This window comes from Perna viridis, chromosome 15 (assembly GCF_037379345.1).
Source record: "Perna viridis isolate PV_CMFRI_1.1 ecotype Kerala chromosome 15, ASM3737934v1, whole genome shotgun sequence".
Taxonomy (NCBI): Eukaryota; Metazoa; Mollusca; class Bivalvia; order Mytilida; family Mytilidae; genus Perna; species Perna viridis.
In genome coordinates this window covers 19099623-19119196 of record NC_142459.1, presented here as the reverse complement: position 1 = coordinate 19119196, position 19574 = coordinate 19099623, and the positions used below count along the sequence as shown (strand labels likewise).

At 33.9% G+C, this 19574-nt stretch overlaps 1 protein-coding gene across 1 annotated transcript in view; it reads right to left on the bottom strand.

The window, feature by feature from the left end:
- Positions 1–632: 632 nt before the first annotated feature.
- LOC148597342 (uncharacterized) overlaps positions 633–19574 on the bottom strand; it is a 31582-nt gene continuing 12640 nt past the window's right edge. The window contains exons 11-16 of the mRNA XM_088562800.1: positions 19184–19280; positions 15589–17012; positions 14927–15055; positions 13741–13785; positions 12805–12870; positions 633–10763 (exon numbers count right to left, since the gene is read on the bottom strand). Of these exons, the coding sequence (XP_088418926.1) occupies positions 8716–10763; positions 12805–12870; positions 13741–13785; positions 14927–15055; positions 15589–17012; positions 19184–19280 (3809 nt within the window). The 3' untranslated portion in view covers positions 633–8715. The remainder of the gene's footprint in view (positions 10764–12804; positions 12871–13740; positions 13786–14926; positions 15056–15588; positions 17013–19183; positions 19281–19574) is intronic.

Here is a 19574-nt window from a genome sequence, read left to right as displayed (position 1 = left end):
TGTATAGGCGGTGGGTTGTAAGAAATGTCAAAGTTTCACGAGTTCTCTATAACCGCAAAAAAGGTTACGTACTTCAAATTGAACATTCTCATTTTTATAAGTTTCAAAAAGTGTAAACAAATTTGTTAAAAAATGTGGTTTATCAGTAAGTCGTGTTACTCTTTCAGTACTTGTGATACATGATGCATTGTCACTTTTTTTCATTTATCATAATTCATGATATAGAGAATATTGCAGGCTTTACAAACGCTCCATGTTACTATTTATCATCTATTGTCGAAAGGATTGTTAGAAGCATACGTTTTATGATTGATAGAGTAACAGAAATAGTGCGTGGTTTTAAACATTTATGGTACCATGTCGGCTTTATATGTTTAACATCATAACCTTCGTAATGTGCCCTACTGATAATGATAAATATGGAACCGTTTTAAGAACGCCAAGAAAAACTTATTCAGGGAATGTACACGTGTAGAATGTGAGCAGCATTTGTTCAATCGAGGTTCAGATAAAGTCAATATCTAGGACATTCCTTAATGAAATGTTTTCATTCATAGTTTTAATAACACATTAAATTTAGCACTGAAACATTGCATCTTTATATGAATATGACACACAATCACAAGTCAAACTTAGGAAGACATGTTTTATAACTTCTAAATAACATTAATAACAAAAAAGTAAACATCATACTTTAGAATAAATATATAGCTGTCATAAACAACATTTGAAGTCTGAAATTCATATAGTTCTGTTCCTAAATGAATAATGCAGTGCAAGCTAGCAACAAAGAACATAAAATAACCAAAATAATACATACAAAATAACAAAAGTGTCTGTTTTCCATGTCTGGTTTTTGTTTCTGGATTACATCATTCCGATTTCCACTAGAATCTTGGTTCCCTTGATTACTGTCAGTATTTTACTTGTACAGCAGTCTTGTTTAAATGTTGTTTGTAAACTCGAGGTATTGTAACTAAACACATAATTATATTACTTTAAGTTAAAAACTTTCATACAGAAAAATACTCCCGTTCATCTTCGTTCTATTATTGACATACCAAGTCATTATGTTAGGGACACAAAATGACCTATATCATATGATGCCATTGTCCTTTATAAAGAATGAGACTCATTTCCATTTCGTACAATCCGCTGTTGTCTTTACATAATGTGAATAATGTAACATAATAAGACAATGTTGTTGTCTTTCGAAAAGGAATATTTTAACGTCTTAGCATTGTGCTGCTTACACAACTTTTTTAATGTATTTACACAGGAGAAATGTGTTCGGTTTGCTAAGGTTCAAAAAACATTTAAGTGTAAGTGTTTGTAAGAATCAGTTTGTAAGTGGGAAAAATCAGAAACATGCATGTCAAAAACCCACTAATCTGACAATGTAATATCACTCAAGTAGACTTTCTATATTTGAAAAGACTGTTATTTTATCTCTGCATCACTGACTTTATGCAGAAATTTTTCAATAGAATCTTAGAAAAATTAGGTTTTTGACAGAGTTACCTGACCTTGAAATGTTCATTTTCAGTGCATTTCAATGAAATTGTAACTCAATGATCCAGCATGATATGGAAATCTTGTGTTATTTCCTTGATTCTGATGGTACAAATAGTCAAATTACACTATCAAAATGATGGTGTTTATTCATACCAAGTGGCTTGTTTGTTTGTTGTTTGTTGGGGTTTAACGTCCGAGCAGCAATATTTCAGCTATATTCAGACAATGAACATGAAATGGATGACAAAATGAACATGAAATGAAAAAAAAGGATGGGTCACAAGGATAATAGGGTCGACAAATTTTGATTGCCACTGGAAAAAGGGGCATGGGTAAGGTCGGGCAATTTAGCCTCCTGTGGCGGAGCGCAAAGGTTCCTACTCCTATCGAATACCACAGCAGGGTTCTTTAACGTGCGAGGAACGTGGCATCGTTCCCAACACGGTGCACCACTATGGTTTGCGGTCAGGTTTTCCGTATTATAGCCTGACAACCCCAGCATGTAACACGCCAGGGGTACCCCATTCCACCACCTGCGGCACACATCCCAGTTGCTCTGTGGGCAGAGCGCCTAGCCCCCGGCTAGGTTTCTGAGCACTATTTAGTCGCCTTTTACGACAAGCTTAGCGCTGCTGCAGGTCTATTCTTTTAACACCCGGACCTGCACGGGGCCATACCAAGTGGCAATATAAATTAAGATACAGGTAGAGATAAATACTCGAAACTTACAAAGTTTAAAAAAAAATGTATCTTTTAAAGGTTACACTCGAGATATTCAGATACTCGGTGTCAGGTGAAGATAAAAGCGGCATAACTCAATCATTTATTTATAACATTTAAACAATTACGAAAAAAAACTTATCCTCTTCAGGTAGAATGGTATTATTTCTCATTATTTTAGTTTGACCTTTTGCTTACCCTACTTAAGTAAATACTTCCAAAAACCATTTTATATAAATATATGATGTATTATATTTTTTCGCAGAAAATGGGGGAAACTTTGACCCCAAACATCATCTGCTTAAAATACCAAAGAAACGAGACGGTTATGCTATGACTTGGCTCACATTTCTAGTGATGGAAATGAAGATATGACTGAATAAAAATCAGTTTATAGCTCCGTCATTGTTTAAAAACGTGAATACAATTATCGCCTATGGGAAATAAATAGTACCGATCTACCTTTACCCAAGCATAAATATGAGCATACTATCAAAAAATCCTTTCATACATCAAATCAAAAATAATAAAAATTAATTTCAAACCTTTAATATCCTGGCATACACTTAACAGTCGCTTATTACTTCCCAAAGGTAGCATTGAAATTACAATACAAATATAAAAAAGCATATTAAAATTGCATACATTTTACAATCTATTTGTTCATTTCATACGCAAGTGAAACTTTCGATGAAAATTTAAACTGTAACCATTGGGAAACAACTGAGTTTTCAGAAAAAATGTTAGAGTAATTTATGAACTTGAAAAATTCCAATTGCACTTTGATATTGTTAAATCATTATCGTACAAAATTAGTAAATTAGTAAGTATTTTGTTTTACTTTTGTGGTGCTGGGGCATGAAATTAGCAGATTGCCTACGTACTGCTATTCCCAATTCTCAGTTGAAATCCCGACTTAAATAACATTATACATAGGTATTATTCTGAAGAAAAAAAAGATGGAAGACATAGGTACAGATATGCAGGACTTAGCAGAGGTTTCCATACTTTGTAAAAAAAAATAACTTCTAAATATACCGGTTGATTGATCGATTGTTGGGGTTTATCGCCCGAGCAGCAATATTTTAGCTATATTCAGGCGATGAACATGAAATGATGATGATGATGAAATGAAAAAAGGGATGAGACACAAGGATAATAGGGTCGATAAATTTTGATTGCCACAAGATAAAAGGGGGTGATGGGTAAGGTCGGGCAATTTAGCCTCCTGTGGCGGAGCGCAAAAGGTTCCTACTCCCATCGAATACCACAGAAGAGTTTTTTAACAAGCGAGGAACGTGGCATCTTTCCCAACACGGAGTGCCCAGTGTAGGTTCGGGTGTCAAAAGAATATGCCTGCAGCAGCTCTAAGCTTGTCGTAAAAGGCGACTAAATAGTGCTCAGAACCGTAGCCGGAGGCTAGGGCGCTCTGCCCAAAGAGCAACTGGGTTGTGGGCCACAGGTCGTGGAATGGGGTACCCCTGGCGTGTTACATGCTGGAGTTGTTAGATCCTTAATGCAGTAACTTGATAGAACAATTGATAGGTCTAACGTGAATTAGATTGAACCATGCTCCATAATTTGGGTTTATATTAAAGCTGCATTAGCTGTCATTTTCGTAAATTTTTGTTTCTGTTGGATTATGAATTATTTCTACTAAATTGTACTTTTCCTGTATAATTTCATTCGATATCCACAAATGAAATGTGTTAAATACATGAAATAGGTGTCTACATATTTATTGTCTTGCAAGACGAAAAATCGATCTAGATAAATTCGTATGCATGTGACCTCACGTTACCTTAATCCACGCATGTGCTGTAAGGGTCGCTTTTTTAAAAACAAATCTGATTGCAAGGCGAACGTGGTTAATCAATGACAAGGAAGACCGTCGGACTCAAGTCGTACAAGAAAAAAAGTTCGAATATAATGCAAGGACCGTTTTGGAATTTACGTTATTGTGATATAATGTGGCACAAATATGGTCAGTAACAGTCATTATTTATTTGAAAACTAATCAAGAAATAGATGAAATGAAATGTAAACAAGACACGTGCTTATCTGTGTATCCGTTATTGTTTTTACCAAGGTTGAAGTATTTTTAACCCAGGTTAATGTCTTGTCGGCAATCTTCCGAAGTAATGGCGAAAATAAAAATTAGAAATGAGCTATTGACCTCTTTGGATTAAAAAAAAACGTTGTTTTTACAATATTATGTTGGTACTATCGACATTTATTCCTTTAATTGCATTACTTCACTTATTTCATTTTATCAGCAAAATTCAGTTGAATCAAAACTGAACAAATTTGGCAGCTAATGCAGCTTTAAATGAACAGCTCTTACCCTTTTCCTTAATGATGTAAAGTTATTTATTTTGACATATTTTGAAACAATGATATATAATACATGTTTATTACACACTTGAAGAAAACATAAACACATTCACACATTAACATCATGACTTTTGTATATTAATGAAATATAGACAAAAGCAGCAGTTTTATAATATGTCAAGTAAACCATTTTGTCTACCTTTATATCTGAAATAAATCAGAAAAAATGTAGATAAAAGTGAGTTCGTTGTAAGAAAACTATCAATTATCTTCATATTAATGAACACAACATGACCATCTGTAAACAAAAAATAGCTCATTCTTTTCTGCGGGACACAAATTTCCGGTATTTTTTGCAGTGGAGCTAAAAGTGTAAAAAATAGTACCCGTAAAATTATTTTTCAATACGAAAAACATTTAATGCTTATGGTTTCCGTAATCAAAATGGTTTTCTGACGTGAGGTGATCAGCCTTACACTCAACTTTATACTTCCAGGTAGTCATGCGCATTCCTTCAGCCCAAGATCAATGCTGCAAAAACAATGGTGATGTGACTGAAAACTAACACCAAACAGGCAATCAAGAGAATAGACAAACGAGCAATAAAAGATGTAAACAAATTCACTTTCCTTTGAATAATTATGACCAGCTCAGGAGGGACCAATGAAGACGACTAGGACTCACCAGAACTAGATACAATTAGCTAACTCCTAATTGGAACAGCCTAACTAAAAACAAGAGGCTCCCAGGAGTCTGAATTGCTCACCTGGTTAAAGTTTGTCTTTCAAGGGTAATAAATTTAACAAGGAGATATCCAACAATTCTGACTCAAGAAGACTTTGGTAGGACTTATCATAAGGATCATTTCAGCAAATGAAAGTTTCTTTCTATCTAATATAGGTTTCAAGACATTGGCTGAAAACTAAAAAAAAGGAGTCACCTGACAACTTTGATGCAGGATAGCCCAAAGAACATTCATACCAAAATTGGTTTCATTTGGTCAAGTAGTGTCAGAGGAGAAGATTTTTGAAAGAAATAACATCAAAAACAACAAAAATCTTTGAAAAAAAGGCAATAACTCCAACATAGCTTACCAGATTAAAACCAAAGTTTGACCAGATAGATCTCATCATGCTGAACACTTTTACTCAATGTCAGAATTTAGCTAAACCTAACAGTTTTGGAGATAAATTAAAAAATCTGTCTGACCCATACGTTCTATTTTTAGTAACGGCGGCAATGTTTTTCGACGAATCAAAAAATCCCCACATCAGTCCTACGCAGGATATCCCAAAAAACATTTATACCAAGTTTGGTTTAAATCAGTCAAGTAGTTTCAGACGAGAAGAGTTTTGTACAATGGTTAACAACGAAGACGGATGCCAAGTGATGGCAATAGTTCACATGGCCTTTGGCAATGTGGGCTAAAAAAACCAAGTCCTCTCTGTGGAAGTAAAACATTGAAGAATATCAAAAGTGACAAAACCTTGGTTGACAGGGGTGTAGCTGAGGCCAAATTGAAGTGTAGGCAAAATTACGGCAGGGGGTCTGCTTAAGGCCCCCAGCAGGTCCAGGGGCGCGGAGATAGCGTTTTAGAGCATCATTTATGCCTCTCCTGGATGTATTTTATCTAAAACGTAAGGGCAAGAGCAGTAGCATAAAAGTTCAGCAATGCCATCAAAGGAAAAAAGCCTCGCTTTGCGCACCATGCTAGGATTGCAGTGGTTGAACCCTAAACAGTAGGAACAAATGTGGAAATATTATTAGTATTTGACCCACTGAAGCATAAAAACTTACAATTTATCACGGACACATCAATGGTTTGGGCACAACATTGCACAAAATTTTGAAGTAAATTAATAATTTTTAAATCAGACCAAAAATAAAAAAGTAGATTTTTTTCTGGTCTGGCCCTATGCATCCTTATAATTAGAAATTGTGTGTTAATAAACATTTGCTTTGTTTTAAATCAAATGGTATTCCAACCACACCCCCTCTTTATTTGGTGTTCAAGAGAAAAATTTGGACAACATCAAAATAAACATTCACTCACTGATGTGCTACATTATACTACAAAATTTCATATATTTTCTCGAAAGTTTTATAAGTTATTGTACACATTATTTAAACAAACACACAGTTGAGTACATGCACATGTACATCACAACAGTATTAAAGTGAAAAAGAGCCACAACTCCCATTATAAATATGAAATGCAGTATATCATACATATTGTGTACTAACTGAACTCTACCAGTATTTAATCTTCAAATGAATGTGTTGAAGTCAAAGGGACTGTCCATGTAGAAACCAGGCAGATTCTAAGAAAAAGGTGGCACAGAGCAACTTGTATTCTCATGGTTTGTTTCTCGAAGTAATTCTAAATTCATAATGACACCAGATAGAAGGATTTTGATGCAAACAAATCCTTCTAACAAATCAAATTAATTATAAATTGAGTTATTTCCCTTTTTTTAAAGTTTCTAGTGCTTTCTTTTAATTTCATTTCATTTTTACCAAATCAGTAAAGGAGAAGGTTTGGTAATTGCCAATTTTGACCTCAAAATTTGAAATTGTTCAAGATTTTTATCGTTTTTTGTGCACACAAGTGTTACACCAGCTAGTTTTATAAGATTTTGGCCAAAACAGTAACGCACCTAGTCATTGTAGCACCAGCAAAATTGCCTAAATGACAAAAAATCCACACAATCTCAATATTTCAGCATATCTTTGACTGTATTTGTGAAAACAAATGTGGTCTCATGCAGGTTCATTCTTGATCTTTATATACCGTATATATTGTGTAGTATTGTGAGATACAACATATGTCTTTATTTTGGATAAACACGGATGCAGCAACTTCCGTTATGGGTAAAAACCATCGAAAAATATGTGGAAAAATGCAATAAAATGAAAGATTTCACTAATGCTATATTTATTTTGACCACTATTAGGTCAAAAACATTCATGATATCGCCAAAATCGGCTGAGATGTATTTACTACAACCATTATCCTTTCAAATGAACTAACCAGTATAGACCAAAACATATCTTTCAAAAATGTTCAAAACAGGGGCCAAATAGGGCCTTACTGAACCTTCTCCTTACAAATCATAGTTACCCTTCTTTTTTCTTCTAGAAAACTTGAGTTTGTGCTCTCTAATTGAAGATACAATGTGCCACCCACTGTGTGTGTAGCTCTTTCATGGGCATCCACTTCTGATAGTTAGTTCTTCAATTGTAAGGTCATCCATGTAAACATCAGGCAAGTCCTATGACAACGGTGGCACAACATATATTTTTACCACTAAATTTTTGGTTCAAATGTAATGTTTATACCATACAAAAGGTATCTATGACATACATTATTTTAAAAGACATAATAAATGGCTTAGAAAATGGTTTTAAAGTTCCCTAACAAAACAACCTAAATTTGCACAGAATAGAGATTTATCTCCCTTTTTCAAGTGAATTTCAATACTTTCTATGTAATTTATTTCACTTCTTGATTTTTGCATGGACACCTTAAATACATCAAACTAGTGGCAAGTCCATACACCAGGTGATATCATGCCGCTTAACAAATACAGCAATTATTTTTCAACACCATGGACAGTGATACCTTCCTAAACACTTCAAAATCCTAAAACTTGTCGAAACTAGATACTTTTTTAAAATTGGTTCGTATCTATTCAAATTAATTATTGAACACTTCTTAAGTGAACCAATTTTAAAGTCAAAAACCTTTTGGTTAAGTCAGGTAACACTGTACATAAGACTTGTAGCCTAACAGATCATTCTTTATTTTTGTGTGACATATACATTGTACAACTACCCCACCCCCTCCCAAAAAAATAAGAAATACAAAAATAACTAACACACCCACAAACAACTTTAACATCTTATAGTGAAATGAACAAATAAACCAACAGAAGAATCCATCCACACTTGCCAAATAAGGGAATACAAAATTCACAGACCTGATTTTATGGGGTCAACAAAAGCAAAGAAAGGCAAAGTTCATGTACAAATTATACAAAGTAAAAAAAAAGAATCATAACAGTAAACTCTGGGTTTTAAAAAAAGTCGAATTCTTCTTAAGGTGGAAGGAAATCATGTCTGGTTTCAATATGCAAAAAAATTACATTAAAGTAGCCAATGAACAGTTTTAGTATGATCAACAAAAGAGTTTCTGCAATGAAAAACTCGGTCACAATGTATACATATATACCCCTTACACTTACTGGTATATGTACAGAGTGAGCACCTCCCCTCACACGAATCATTGTAAATACTTCCTAAGTGCAAGTTCTTGCAGAGGACACAATTCATACAGCTTTTATCTACATCTGATGTTCCAGGCTGATAGGAGTTACTCATCCTTGCCAGATACTTGCTTTCTGCTTTTCTGTTACACTGGTGACGCTGAACGGACTCTGTGTATAAAATTTCACAAAATCGACAACATTTTATTTCAGTGATATGGTAAGTCACAACATGTTCGAAATATATTAATGCAGATCTGCATAAAACTGGACAAAGTGGACATCGAACTTTCATCCTTGCACAATTTGACCAGTATTTACTTTGTTTAACTGGAAAGCATTTGTGAACACTGTACATGAATAACTTTTGACAAAATCGACAACTCTTTACACTTACATCTTTATCATGTTTAATAAATTTCAAACAACACTGAGAAGTGTGTTCTGTCCAATTATCTCTTCCAAAGAGATTCTTTAAACACAAGTTGCACTCACATTCTTCTATTACATTTTTCTTTGTCTTGTCATATGATAAAGCACTCCATTTCTTTTTAAAGTGCTGGGAAATTCCAGGTCTTTCATTAAAATAAAGCAAATGATCACAGTCTTCCACTGGTTGGCCTTTAAAAGATGACACTGATAAAATAATACAAAATGGACATTCAAAATTATCCTTCAGTGAGTCATTCTTGGATTCAGTTATTCCCTCTTTAGAACATTCATGCTTATCAGATAAGTACACTTTTCTACAGAATCGACAGCTTTTCAGGCTGACATCACATCTGTCCTGAAATTTTAAACAGCACTGTTCCAAATGATTGCCATAATAAATACGCCTACCACATAACTTACATCGCTCTACTATTCGGTGATTTTTTTTCCCGAACTTATATTCATCAACAATAACCTCTGCGATCAATTTAGGATAATGGTTTGATTTTTTCAAAAGCATTTTTGCTTTAACAGGTCTGTCTTTGATTATTATACTATCTTGTTCCTCTGACCTAACCTTGTTTTTTGGGTGTTGTCCGAATAAGGCATTCATGAAATGTTCGCAACAGTCTGTAGACTTTATACCTTGAGATCTGCAGACATAGCAGTGGACTTTACTAGTGTGTTGTGAGGCAATATGTTTTTGCATATGAAAAGTATCATAAAAAGGCATCCTACATAATTGGTCGGGACATAACAAGATACAACGATCTTCATACATTTCTATACTGTTTCTACACATATCTGCTCTTTTAAGGTGTCTACATTCATGGCTATAAAAGCTAGATATTCCTGTGAGAGCCCCACATGTCCTACACTGTAAAACAGATTGACTATGACTCTTCTTGGTATCAACAGTTGTGAAAATTTTACAAGAGTTATTTATTGAGTAGATCTTGAAAGAGTTCAATGATTTTTTACAAACTGCAGGGTGAATGTACTGAATGTATGAATCTACAAGACAGTTGTGATTCTTCAGTTGACTAGCCAAGTCCTTCATCTTAAACTTAGTGTCACAGATTGTACAGACCCACGATAAAGAATTCACCAAAAACAACATAAAATGGTAGTCTTCAAACCCATACAACAAGGTGACCACTCTTCTTCCTGGATTAATATCTATATAAGCTCCCTCTTTATCAACGACAGCACAACTCTCTGTGAGGCATGTCTTCATGTCCTGTTCTTTACAGGCTATAACATCACATTTTTCAATGGTACCAAAAAAATTGGCCACTTTGTCAAAGTATGTTGTTTCTTTCTTTAAAATCAAAACGTCCAGATTATTATCTCTCTGCAAGTGAGTAAATCTTATATGGTCATGGAGAAAAATACCATTCCAAAATGATTTCTCACAAAAGCGGCACTTTAATTTACCATTCGGTAAAACAGGCACAATGCTGTCAAATTTGTGCCCATCTAAATCCCAAAAATTATCTACAAAAAACAAATGTCAAGCTGTATAAGAGGAATTGTAGTTATAAGGTTTTAAACATGTGAACATTCAATTTGATATTTATGTGCCAGGGCTAGATTTATCAATCGTCTTTTTATTTCTTATATTTCCATTTGAATTCTTTGTGTACATTGTTTATAGTTTGTTGCATCAAGTCATTTCACGTTATCTTTCTCTGTAGCGTTATATGATATTATATTCCAGAGTAATAACATTTTACAAGTCATGTTATATGTGTATGGCATGTCACTGTCCTTGACATATTCTGTTATCCGCATAATTCATTTGCATATCTTTGATTTATTTCTTGTTTTTTTTTATCTTATTTCTACTAATTTGGATATGGCCAGTTTTGATTAGTTTTAAGTTCATTAGAAGTCTTGCAAAACTAGATTTTATGGTTTAGTATATAAGAAGTAGTAATTCAGTAACTTGATATATAGTAGTTTTGGTATTTAAAGCGTTAACTGGATATTTATGTTTTCTTAGAAAGTAATTACTATCACTTTTCATAATTCTCTGTCAAATCTTTTTGCTTATTTCAATTTTAGTTTCTTTGGTTTAATAGTTAAATAGATTCTCCATTTCATTTATTTACTAAGACTTCATTAATTTGCTATCATTTAATTATTTCATTCCTGTTATTTGTATTCGAGGTTTTCAGTATACACATCAATGAGAATCTCCTTTTTGTTGGTTCATCCACAAAAATTGGTACCCCAATAGTACTTTCACATTTCGTTTGACTTTTTATTCAGAATTGTCAACTTTCCTTTCATCTGTGGCAATATCTCTTCAGCACCTGCGTATGGAGTGTTCATATCACAACTCATATGTTATGCAAGAGCTTGGCAAAACTACACGGACTTTTTGTATCACGCTAGAAGTCTAACAAATAGGCTTCTGGAACAGGGGTTATGTTGCTACAAGACTGAAGTCATCACTACAGAAGTTTTATGGTCGTCATCATGAACTCATGGATCGTTATAGTGTATCCATCTGCACCATGAAAACTGATTTATTCAACAGTTCAGTTTTCCTTTCCTTGTTTGTCTTCCCAGGACTTGACTTTTTATGAGCAACTCTGCGGATGTTTCTAGAAAAGCAGGGGACACTTACCCTACAAGTGCACCTGGTCCATGCTCCCAGTTTTTAGTGGAGTCAAAGTTGCTCATTTACTTTCGTTACTTTGCATGTATGATTTTAGTTACTTTATGTTCTTTGTTGTGTATGTCTGTTTTCCATGTCTGGTCTTTGTCCCTGTATTGCGTTCTTTTGATTACCCCTATAACCTTGGTTCCCTGGATTATATCCTTTTGATTACCCCTATAACCTTGGTTCCCTGGATTACATTCTTTTGATTACCCCTATAACCCTGGTTCCCTGGATTACATCCTTTTGATTACCCCTATAACCTTGGTTCCCTGAATTACTCTTTCACAGTAGTAAGTGAGATACAGAATCCTATAAAAGATACAGTCCTGATACACTGATGGTACACTATATTGTTTTTGTTTGTACTTTTAATTGTCAGTGCCTTTAAGAGTCAGGCAGTGGGTGAAACATGGTATGAAAAAATGCACCATTTTGAAAGTATGATTTGACTATTTGCACCATCAGAATCAAGGAAAAAAGACAAGATTTTCCATATCATGCTGCACAATTGAATTACAAGTTCATTGAAATGCACTGAAAATGAGCATTTCAAGGGCAGATAACTCTGTCAAAAACCTCATTTCTCTAACATTCTATTGTATTTTTTTAGCAAACCCAGTAATACAGAGACCAAATAATGGTCTTTTCAAATGGAGAAAGTATCCTTGAGTGATATTTTATTGTTAGATTGGTGGTGTATTGACATGCATGTTACTGATTTTTTTTTACATTTTGGCTTATTCTTACAGACACTTACACTTCAAACAGGATTTCAGATGGTTAGAGGTAACTACTTGTCAGCAGCATTGGAAACTCAACTAAGTCTCAAGATAATACAGTTACTTGACTATTTAAAAGCACACTTACTTAATGAGTCATTTCCGGATAACTGTCTCATTGTAATATCTGTCAGAATTGCTGGATTTATCATACCTGAAATAATATAAAGACAAGATGTTGCATGTGCTGTGGTGCTAGGCATAACCTACCTTCTACAAGAAATTGACAGTAGCACTCAAAAATCCTCTACAACAAATACCCCATCTATATTAAACCACATACAAAATTGAAATCAATCCATCCATTGGGAGCTGATACATTTGTAACACAATTTGGACACACATGGTGATTCCATTACATACAGTTTAACTGGTTATTTTGGCAGGTTGACTATTCTAATTTTGGCACATGCTAATTTGGGCTAAAAGTAACAAGAAGATCAGTGTCAATATTTTGCAGAACTTTTTTTATGTTTTTAGACCACTGAAATATGTGAAATTAGCACACTGTAAAAAACACCCACCATGCGGTACCATCCAGTGATTGAGTGGGGTTATAATAATTACAGTCAAACCCTGTTTTATAATATCCCTATTGATAACATTCCACGTTGTATCTACTACCCAGGAACCCCATCCATCTTTTTGTCAATTACTAAGTTAATCCAATGTTGACATGGCAGACCATAACCTCAAATTCATTCAACATTAAATATTGCAAGTGCTCAACCACATGACCTGATAAACCTATCATTGAAAATCTCATAATAATCCATAAAGAAGTTAAGGAGCCATTAAGATAGACATTACTTTACACACCTCACAACAGTATCATGAACCATCATTACATAACAAAAAGTATACTATGAAAGTATTATTGTTCATGGGGTAATAACAAAAAGTACAAATTTTCGTGGTTTTTTGTGGGTAGACCAAACCACCAAATATGGTTTCCAATGAATTAGAAATTCACAAGTTGAAGTACTTTCACAGTAATATTATATTATTATATCAATAAACTCACCATTGCCAGATTCCCATATTATTTTATCTTCAGGGACTTTATTTTCTACAAAACAAAAGAAAAAAAATAGAAAAACTTAAGTTTTTTTGCCATGTTAAAAGGGTAAAGTATGCATGGACACACTATCAGTTATTTCTACATTTCATACTTCATACAAAAACAAGGCTTTGGCGTAAGAACCGATAGTCACAAATTAGATTTAAGTAGTCAATATGTATTATTCTTTACAATCGCAGTAAGAATTTCAGTAGCCCAAATGAAATGTTAGTGACCTTTGGAAGGTGGGCATCTGCTTATTTCAAACCCTAAAAATCTAGATATTCTAAACCGTACTGTAAGTAAGTACAAAAAATCATTAAGGCAAATACATATATTAGTTAAAATTACACATTTTATCTTCTAATTTTCCTTCATAAATGAAAATACAATTAATTGATTTTTTAAATTGTAATTTGACATCTTATGGTATATATTGTATGCAATTTGGTCTCAGGTATATCAAACCAAGCTTTGTATTAGTCTGATACGCTGAGCCAGATCTTAACTTCACAAGTCATCATCATAAACTCATGGAGCATTACGGTGTATCTATATCTGCACCATGGAAACCGATTGTTTACTATGTTACGGTTTTCATTTCCTCTTTCTCTACTCCAGACATGACATTATATGAGCAACTCAGCAGTTGTTTCTAGAAAACCAGAAGACACTTACCCTACCAGTACACCTGGTCCATACTCCTAGGTTTTTGATGTAGTCCAAGTTGCTCATTTGCTTTTATTTCTTTGTATTATTTTATGTTATTTGTTGTGTGTGTGTCATTATCTGTTTTTCCTGTCTAGTCTTTATCCTTTATCCTTTTGATTCCTACTCCAACCTTGAAAACTAGATCTTGCAAATAGGGCATGAAATTCCACTCAGACATATTATTCTCACTCAGAAGGCAATCATGTGAACCAGTCATTATCTAAATGCCACTTGGTAGGCATAATTAAAGTATTTGGTGTGACTTGGCCAGTGATCAAATCCAACAAAGGTCTGCACTTGACCAAACACCACCATGCACACTACCCTAAGAACACCAAAGTTGTCTGTGATACAAATTATAAAAAGTGAAGTATGACTTACTGGTTACACCTATGCATTAACATTTAACACATGCTTTTGTTCCTATACAAACTAATACCTGCTATTTTCTCTATCCATTTCTCCTTGTGAACAAATTTACTGTGAGCATGAATTTCCCAGAATTCATTAAAGGACAAGTTACACATGTCACAAGTGAATTGTTGTCCTTCAGGGTCAAAGGTTACATCTAGAAATCATTAAATGAGAAGCAAATATATAAAATGTATTTGGAAAGCATGATTTACGTCATCAAATTATAAAACTGGAAAGCAGGGTTTACATCATAACATTATAAAACACCAAATTACACCTCCAATCACCAAGGATTAGAACTTAGAATCCTCAAAGATAATGCAGTGACAACCAATGCAGCTTAAGGGTGTCAACTGGTCATGTTCCGCCATTATTTTTGGGCAGATTTTCGTACTCCACTGATTATATCCATTTCATATCATTGAAATTTTTTGCCAAGTAACCCCAATTTTTCTTTCATAATTTGATAAAACACATCATTTAATGTTATATAGCTACATATAGTTATATATAACAAAAGTAACTTGAAGTTGTACAGCTAGAAATTCTGTGAGCAACCTCAAAAAAAGAATATCCCTCAACATTAAGTGGACTAGCGATATACATCTTTTAATTATAATAATATTTAATTGCAAATTAAAAAAATAGATATTTACAAATTTATAATGTGTATGCATAATAAATTACCTTGAACTCTTAACGAAGCATGCGTAAAATTGAAGTAAAACTTGTTCAAACATTTGTTCAGGTCAGCAGAAAACTCCAAGTGGTACTGCCCATCTTTAATCTTCTTATTTTTGACAGAACTGATAGCCCTTCCAGTTCTGTCTACAATTGGAAAATCCTTCAAAACAAAATCAAAGCAACTAGCATCAAAAGGCACCTGGCTACCATCCATTTCACACAGCTTGATGTTAAGATAGTAGTAATTCCTTTTACAAGGAGTAATTCCAGTCGAAAGTAATCTAATGAACATTTCTGGAGGAGTAGGTATGTCTTGGTCTGATAAAGGCCCATACACTTCTTCCTCCTCCTCCCCTTCTTCACACTTGACCCATGTTGTTCTACCATCTCTAAGTTTTACTCGTTTTTGTCCAAACAATTCAACCAAATCACCATCACCATCATCATTATCAATGTCATCATCCCCATCATCATCATCATCATCATCATCACCAATATCTTTATCATCATCACTCTGACTGGGAGAATTCCTGACTATCGATGCCCTATCATCTGGGATATCCCTATCTATATATAGTTCTGGTGAGTTTACGATGTTCATGTCCTCGGCTGATTGTTCAGTTTTTATTTGTAACTTTTCAGTGTATTCTTTTTCATATATGTTTTTCTCACAGGCTTCCACCTTATTTTGCATTGTTGAAGAACCTGACATAAGATGATCTACATCTGAGTCATCTGACACCATAGCCTTCATACAGGGTTGAGTGTCCACTTTTCTATGGAGCGACAAGAGTTGAGATTCATTTCCATTTAACAAGGACTGATTGTCGACTTGGCTCCCTGGAGGTTCATTGGATTTAACCAGGGATGGAATAAACACTTGATTCTGTTGTGGCATTGCTTGATGTTTCTTGGAACTTAATAGAGACAGATTGCCAACTTGGCTCTGTTGAGGCAATGCTTGATGTTTCTTGGAATTTAACAGTGACTGATTGCCAACTTGGCTCTGCTGGGGCACGATTTGAGGTTTCTTGGAATTCAACAGGGATCGAATTGCCAATTGGCTTTTTTGTGGTAAGGCTTGAAATTCCTTGGACTTTAACAGGGACTGAACATCTGTTAGGCTTTTGGAAGGTAAGGCTGGAGGTTTCTTTGACTTCAACAGGGATTGACTTTTCACTTGGCTCAGGTGTGGCAAGACTGATGATTGCACCATTGTGTTTACTGATGATAATTTTGGAGCTTCACTATTGGTCAAGACACCAATGTGATTTGGAACCTTATTATGATTTGGTGACAACAATGACAAAGGATTGGGTCCACTATTATATTTAAGTGTAGTCTGCACAGAGGAAGTACTGGTTCTTGACTTAGGAACAACTGGTACATTAACTATATGTCGTTGGCCTGAATTAGAACTGTTTTGACTGCAAAAAACGAGAAAGAAAATTGTTATCTGTAGCCATATGCCCTGTTGCTGCAGCGAAAGATTGAAAACCCAACTGAATTACAAAATGTATATACATGTAGTGTCAGTGATTCTCCTACTGTTTTAGGGAAGGGGCCCAGGACCCATGCAATTGGGAAAAAAGTGTGTAAAATCGCTAATTTGGGAAATGATATATAAATGAGAAACACTACAGTTCCCTCATTATTGATGAGTGTTATGTGTCTTCGTTTGGAGAACAATTTGGATACAACAGAGATTGAAGAAAAGTTTGTACATGTACATCTCTCATCAAAAATTCATCTTAATAATGCATATTGTTTTCCTTTTTCATTAGTTTCAAACATTCATAAAACATTTGTCATTTGAATCATTTAATATTATAGTAAAATTTAAATTTTCTTTTATGCTGATTTTTAAGCAATTTGGATCTGATTTCTGACATCTAGCACTATCAGCTGAGCAGTTTTTTTTTAATAGAACTTGAAATTATAAACATCGCCCAGACAGAAATATTGTTCTATTAATGTATTGTATGGGTCATTTTTCAGCTTGTCTTTTCAACTTTTTTTAGTTCCCTTCAAGCGCAACAATGACATAAAATCGAATAGATGGCATTGAAAGTATAAGGATAACTACCAAAACACCCCGAAAGACAATCCAAATGGAAACAATCAAAGTATGATATGGAACAAAAGAAAAAACAACAGGATCGTGATATTGAGGCAAGCAGACGTCTATTGACAATTAGAAAATTTACAACCAACAATTGGGATTTTTAGAGCCTTTTTCTCATTGGGAATGGGGCCGAAATGCTGACCTAAAATAATGGTTGGAAAATCACAGAGTGTGGATGTACATGTATAACACCTAAAAAAACAAATTCTGATAAACCATAAAGACAGTAAACAGAAGGGGATTCAAGCACCAAGATTCTAGCGGAAATCAAAAGAATGTAATCCAGGGACAAAGACCATACATGGAAAACAGACATACACAACAAAGAACATAAAGTAACTAAAATCATACATACAAAGTAACAAAAGTAAATGAGCAACTCGGACTCGACTATGAACTAGGAGCATGGACCAGATGCACTGGTAGGGCAAGTGTCCTCTGCTTTTCTAAAAACAATTGCAGAGTTGCTCATTAAAAGTCAAGTCTGGGGTAGATGAAGAGGAGAGCAAAACTATGACAAGTCAACTTTTATCCAGGGGGCTTTTGTCTGGAGGGTTTTTTTCTGGGGCTTATGTCTTAAGACCCCCCAACCATAAATTGAGAGATGGACATGGTAATGGTGGTTGTCTGTCTGTTTTATGGATGCAGCTACTTTTTGATGGATCTGTTGTTATTTTGGAACTTAGACTATGTTGCCTGTAACACTTGTATTCTAATGGTGTATCCATTGCACCATCAAAATGGATTGTGGGTCTAGGACAAAAGCCCCCCTAGACAAAAACTCCCATCCTGTAATAAGCTTAATGTTCATGTAAAAATATAATTTTTTTATGGTTTATTTTTGTTTGTTTGTTTTTTTTTTGTGTACTTTTTAATTTTTTTCTCTTTTTCTTTTGTTGTGTCTGTTCCTTTTATATTGGTATTGCATTTTATTTGTGTTTGTCTTTTTTGTGTAATTTTTAGTGTATCTAGAAAGTTTTTGTTTGTATTTAAAAGGTTCAAATTTCTGTGTATATTTTTTTCAAGGGTATACTTATTTTATATTTGACATTGTATTTCTTATCACCAGAATCATTTGAAATTTCATCAATGAAATAAGAAAAGCTGTCAGTTATACACTTTTATAAAAAGAAAACAAAATGACTGTTTTTAGATATATTTCCTTTTTTAAAGAGTGTATATTTGACAACTGTTATTATTTCACTGACAAAATATTGTCTTAAAAAGATACAAAAATTTAAAATGTTAACAAATCAGAAATTAAATTTCAAATTTTACAATTTCAGTGCTAATAGAAATATTGTTCATAATTGATCAAATAATTTCTCATGGAGGGCTTTTATCCCAGGGGCTTTTGTTGGGGCCTTTCATCCTGATCGCTGGTGGGGGCAAACAAAAGATAATAGAAATGTTTGATCTTAAAAGTATATTTGGGCCCTGATTTATAAGATTTATGTGCTGGTGTTAACTTACACTCCTTTTAAGATCAGCTGAAACTTGCTATCCTTCAAAGATAGTACTGTTTGAACAGGAACATTATTCTGTGGATTCTGTAAAGAAGCTGTACCACCTGAACAAAATATAGCATTAAAATAAGATACTGTTGTTTTATTAATTTAATTTTATTTGATTAGAGAACAAATTGTGTTCAATTGATTAAAGAATTTACAACTTTATCTGCAATTATGGAAAATTATTTTTCTTTACTGAAGTTTGAAATATAAACTTCTTTCTCACGCTTTAATTTTAGGGAATTATGTAGGTAAGTATTTCACAACATTGAGATTTTATTGCTGTACTCATATGTAATTTTATATATGAATGGCACTATTAATTTGAGGCCTTCATTAAATTGAGTAACTAC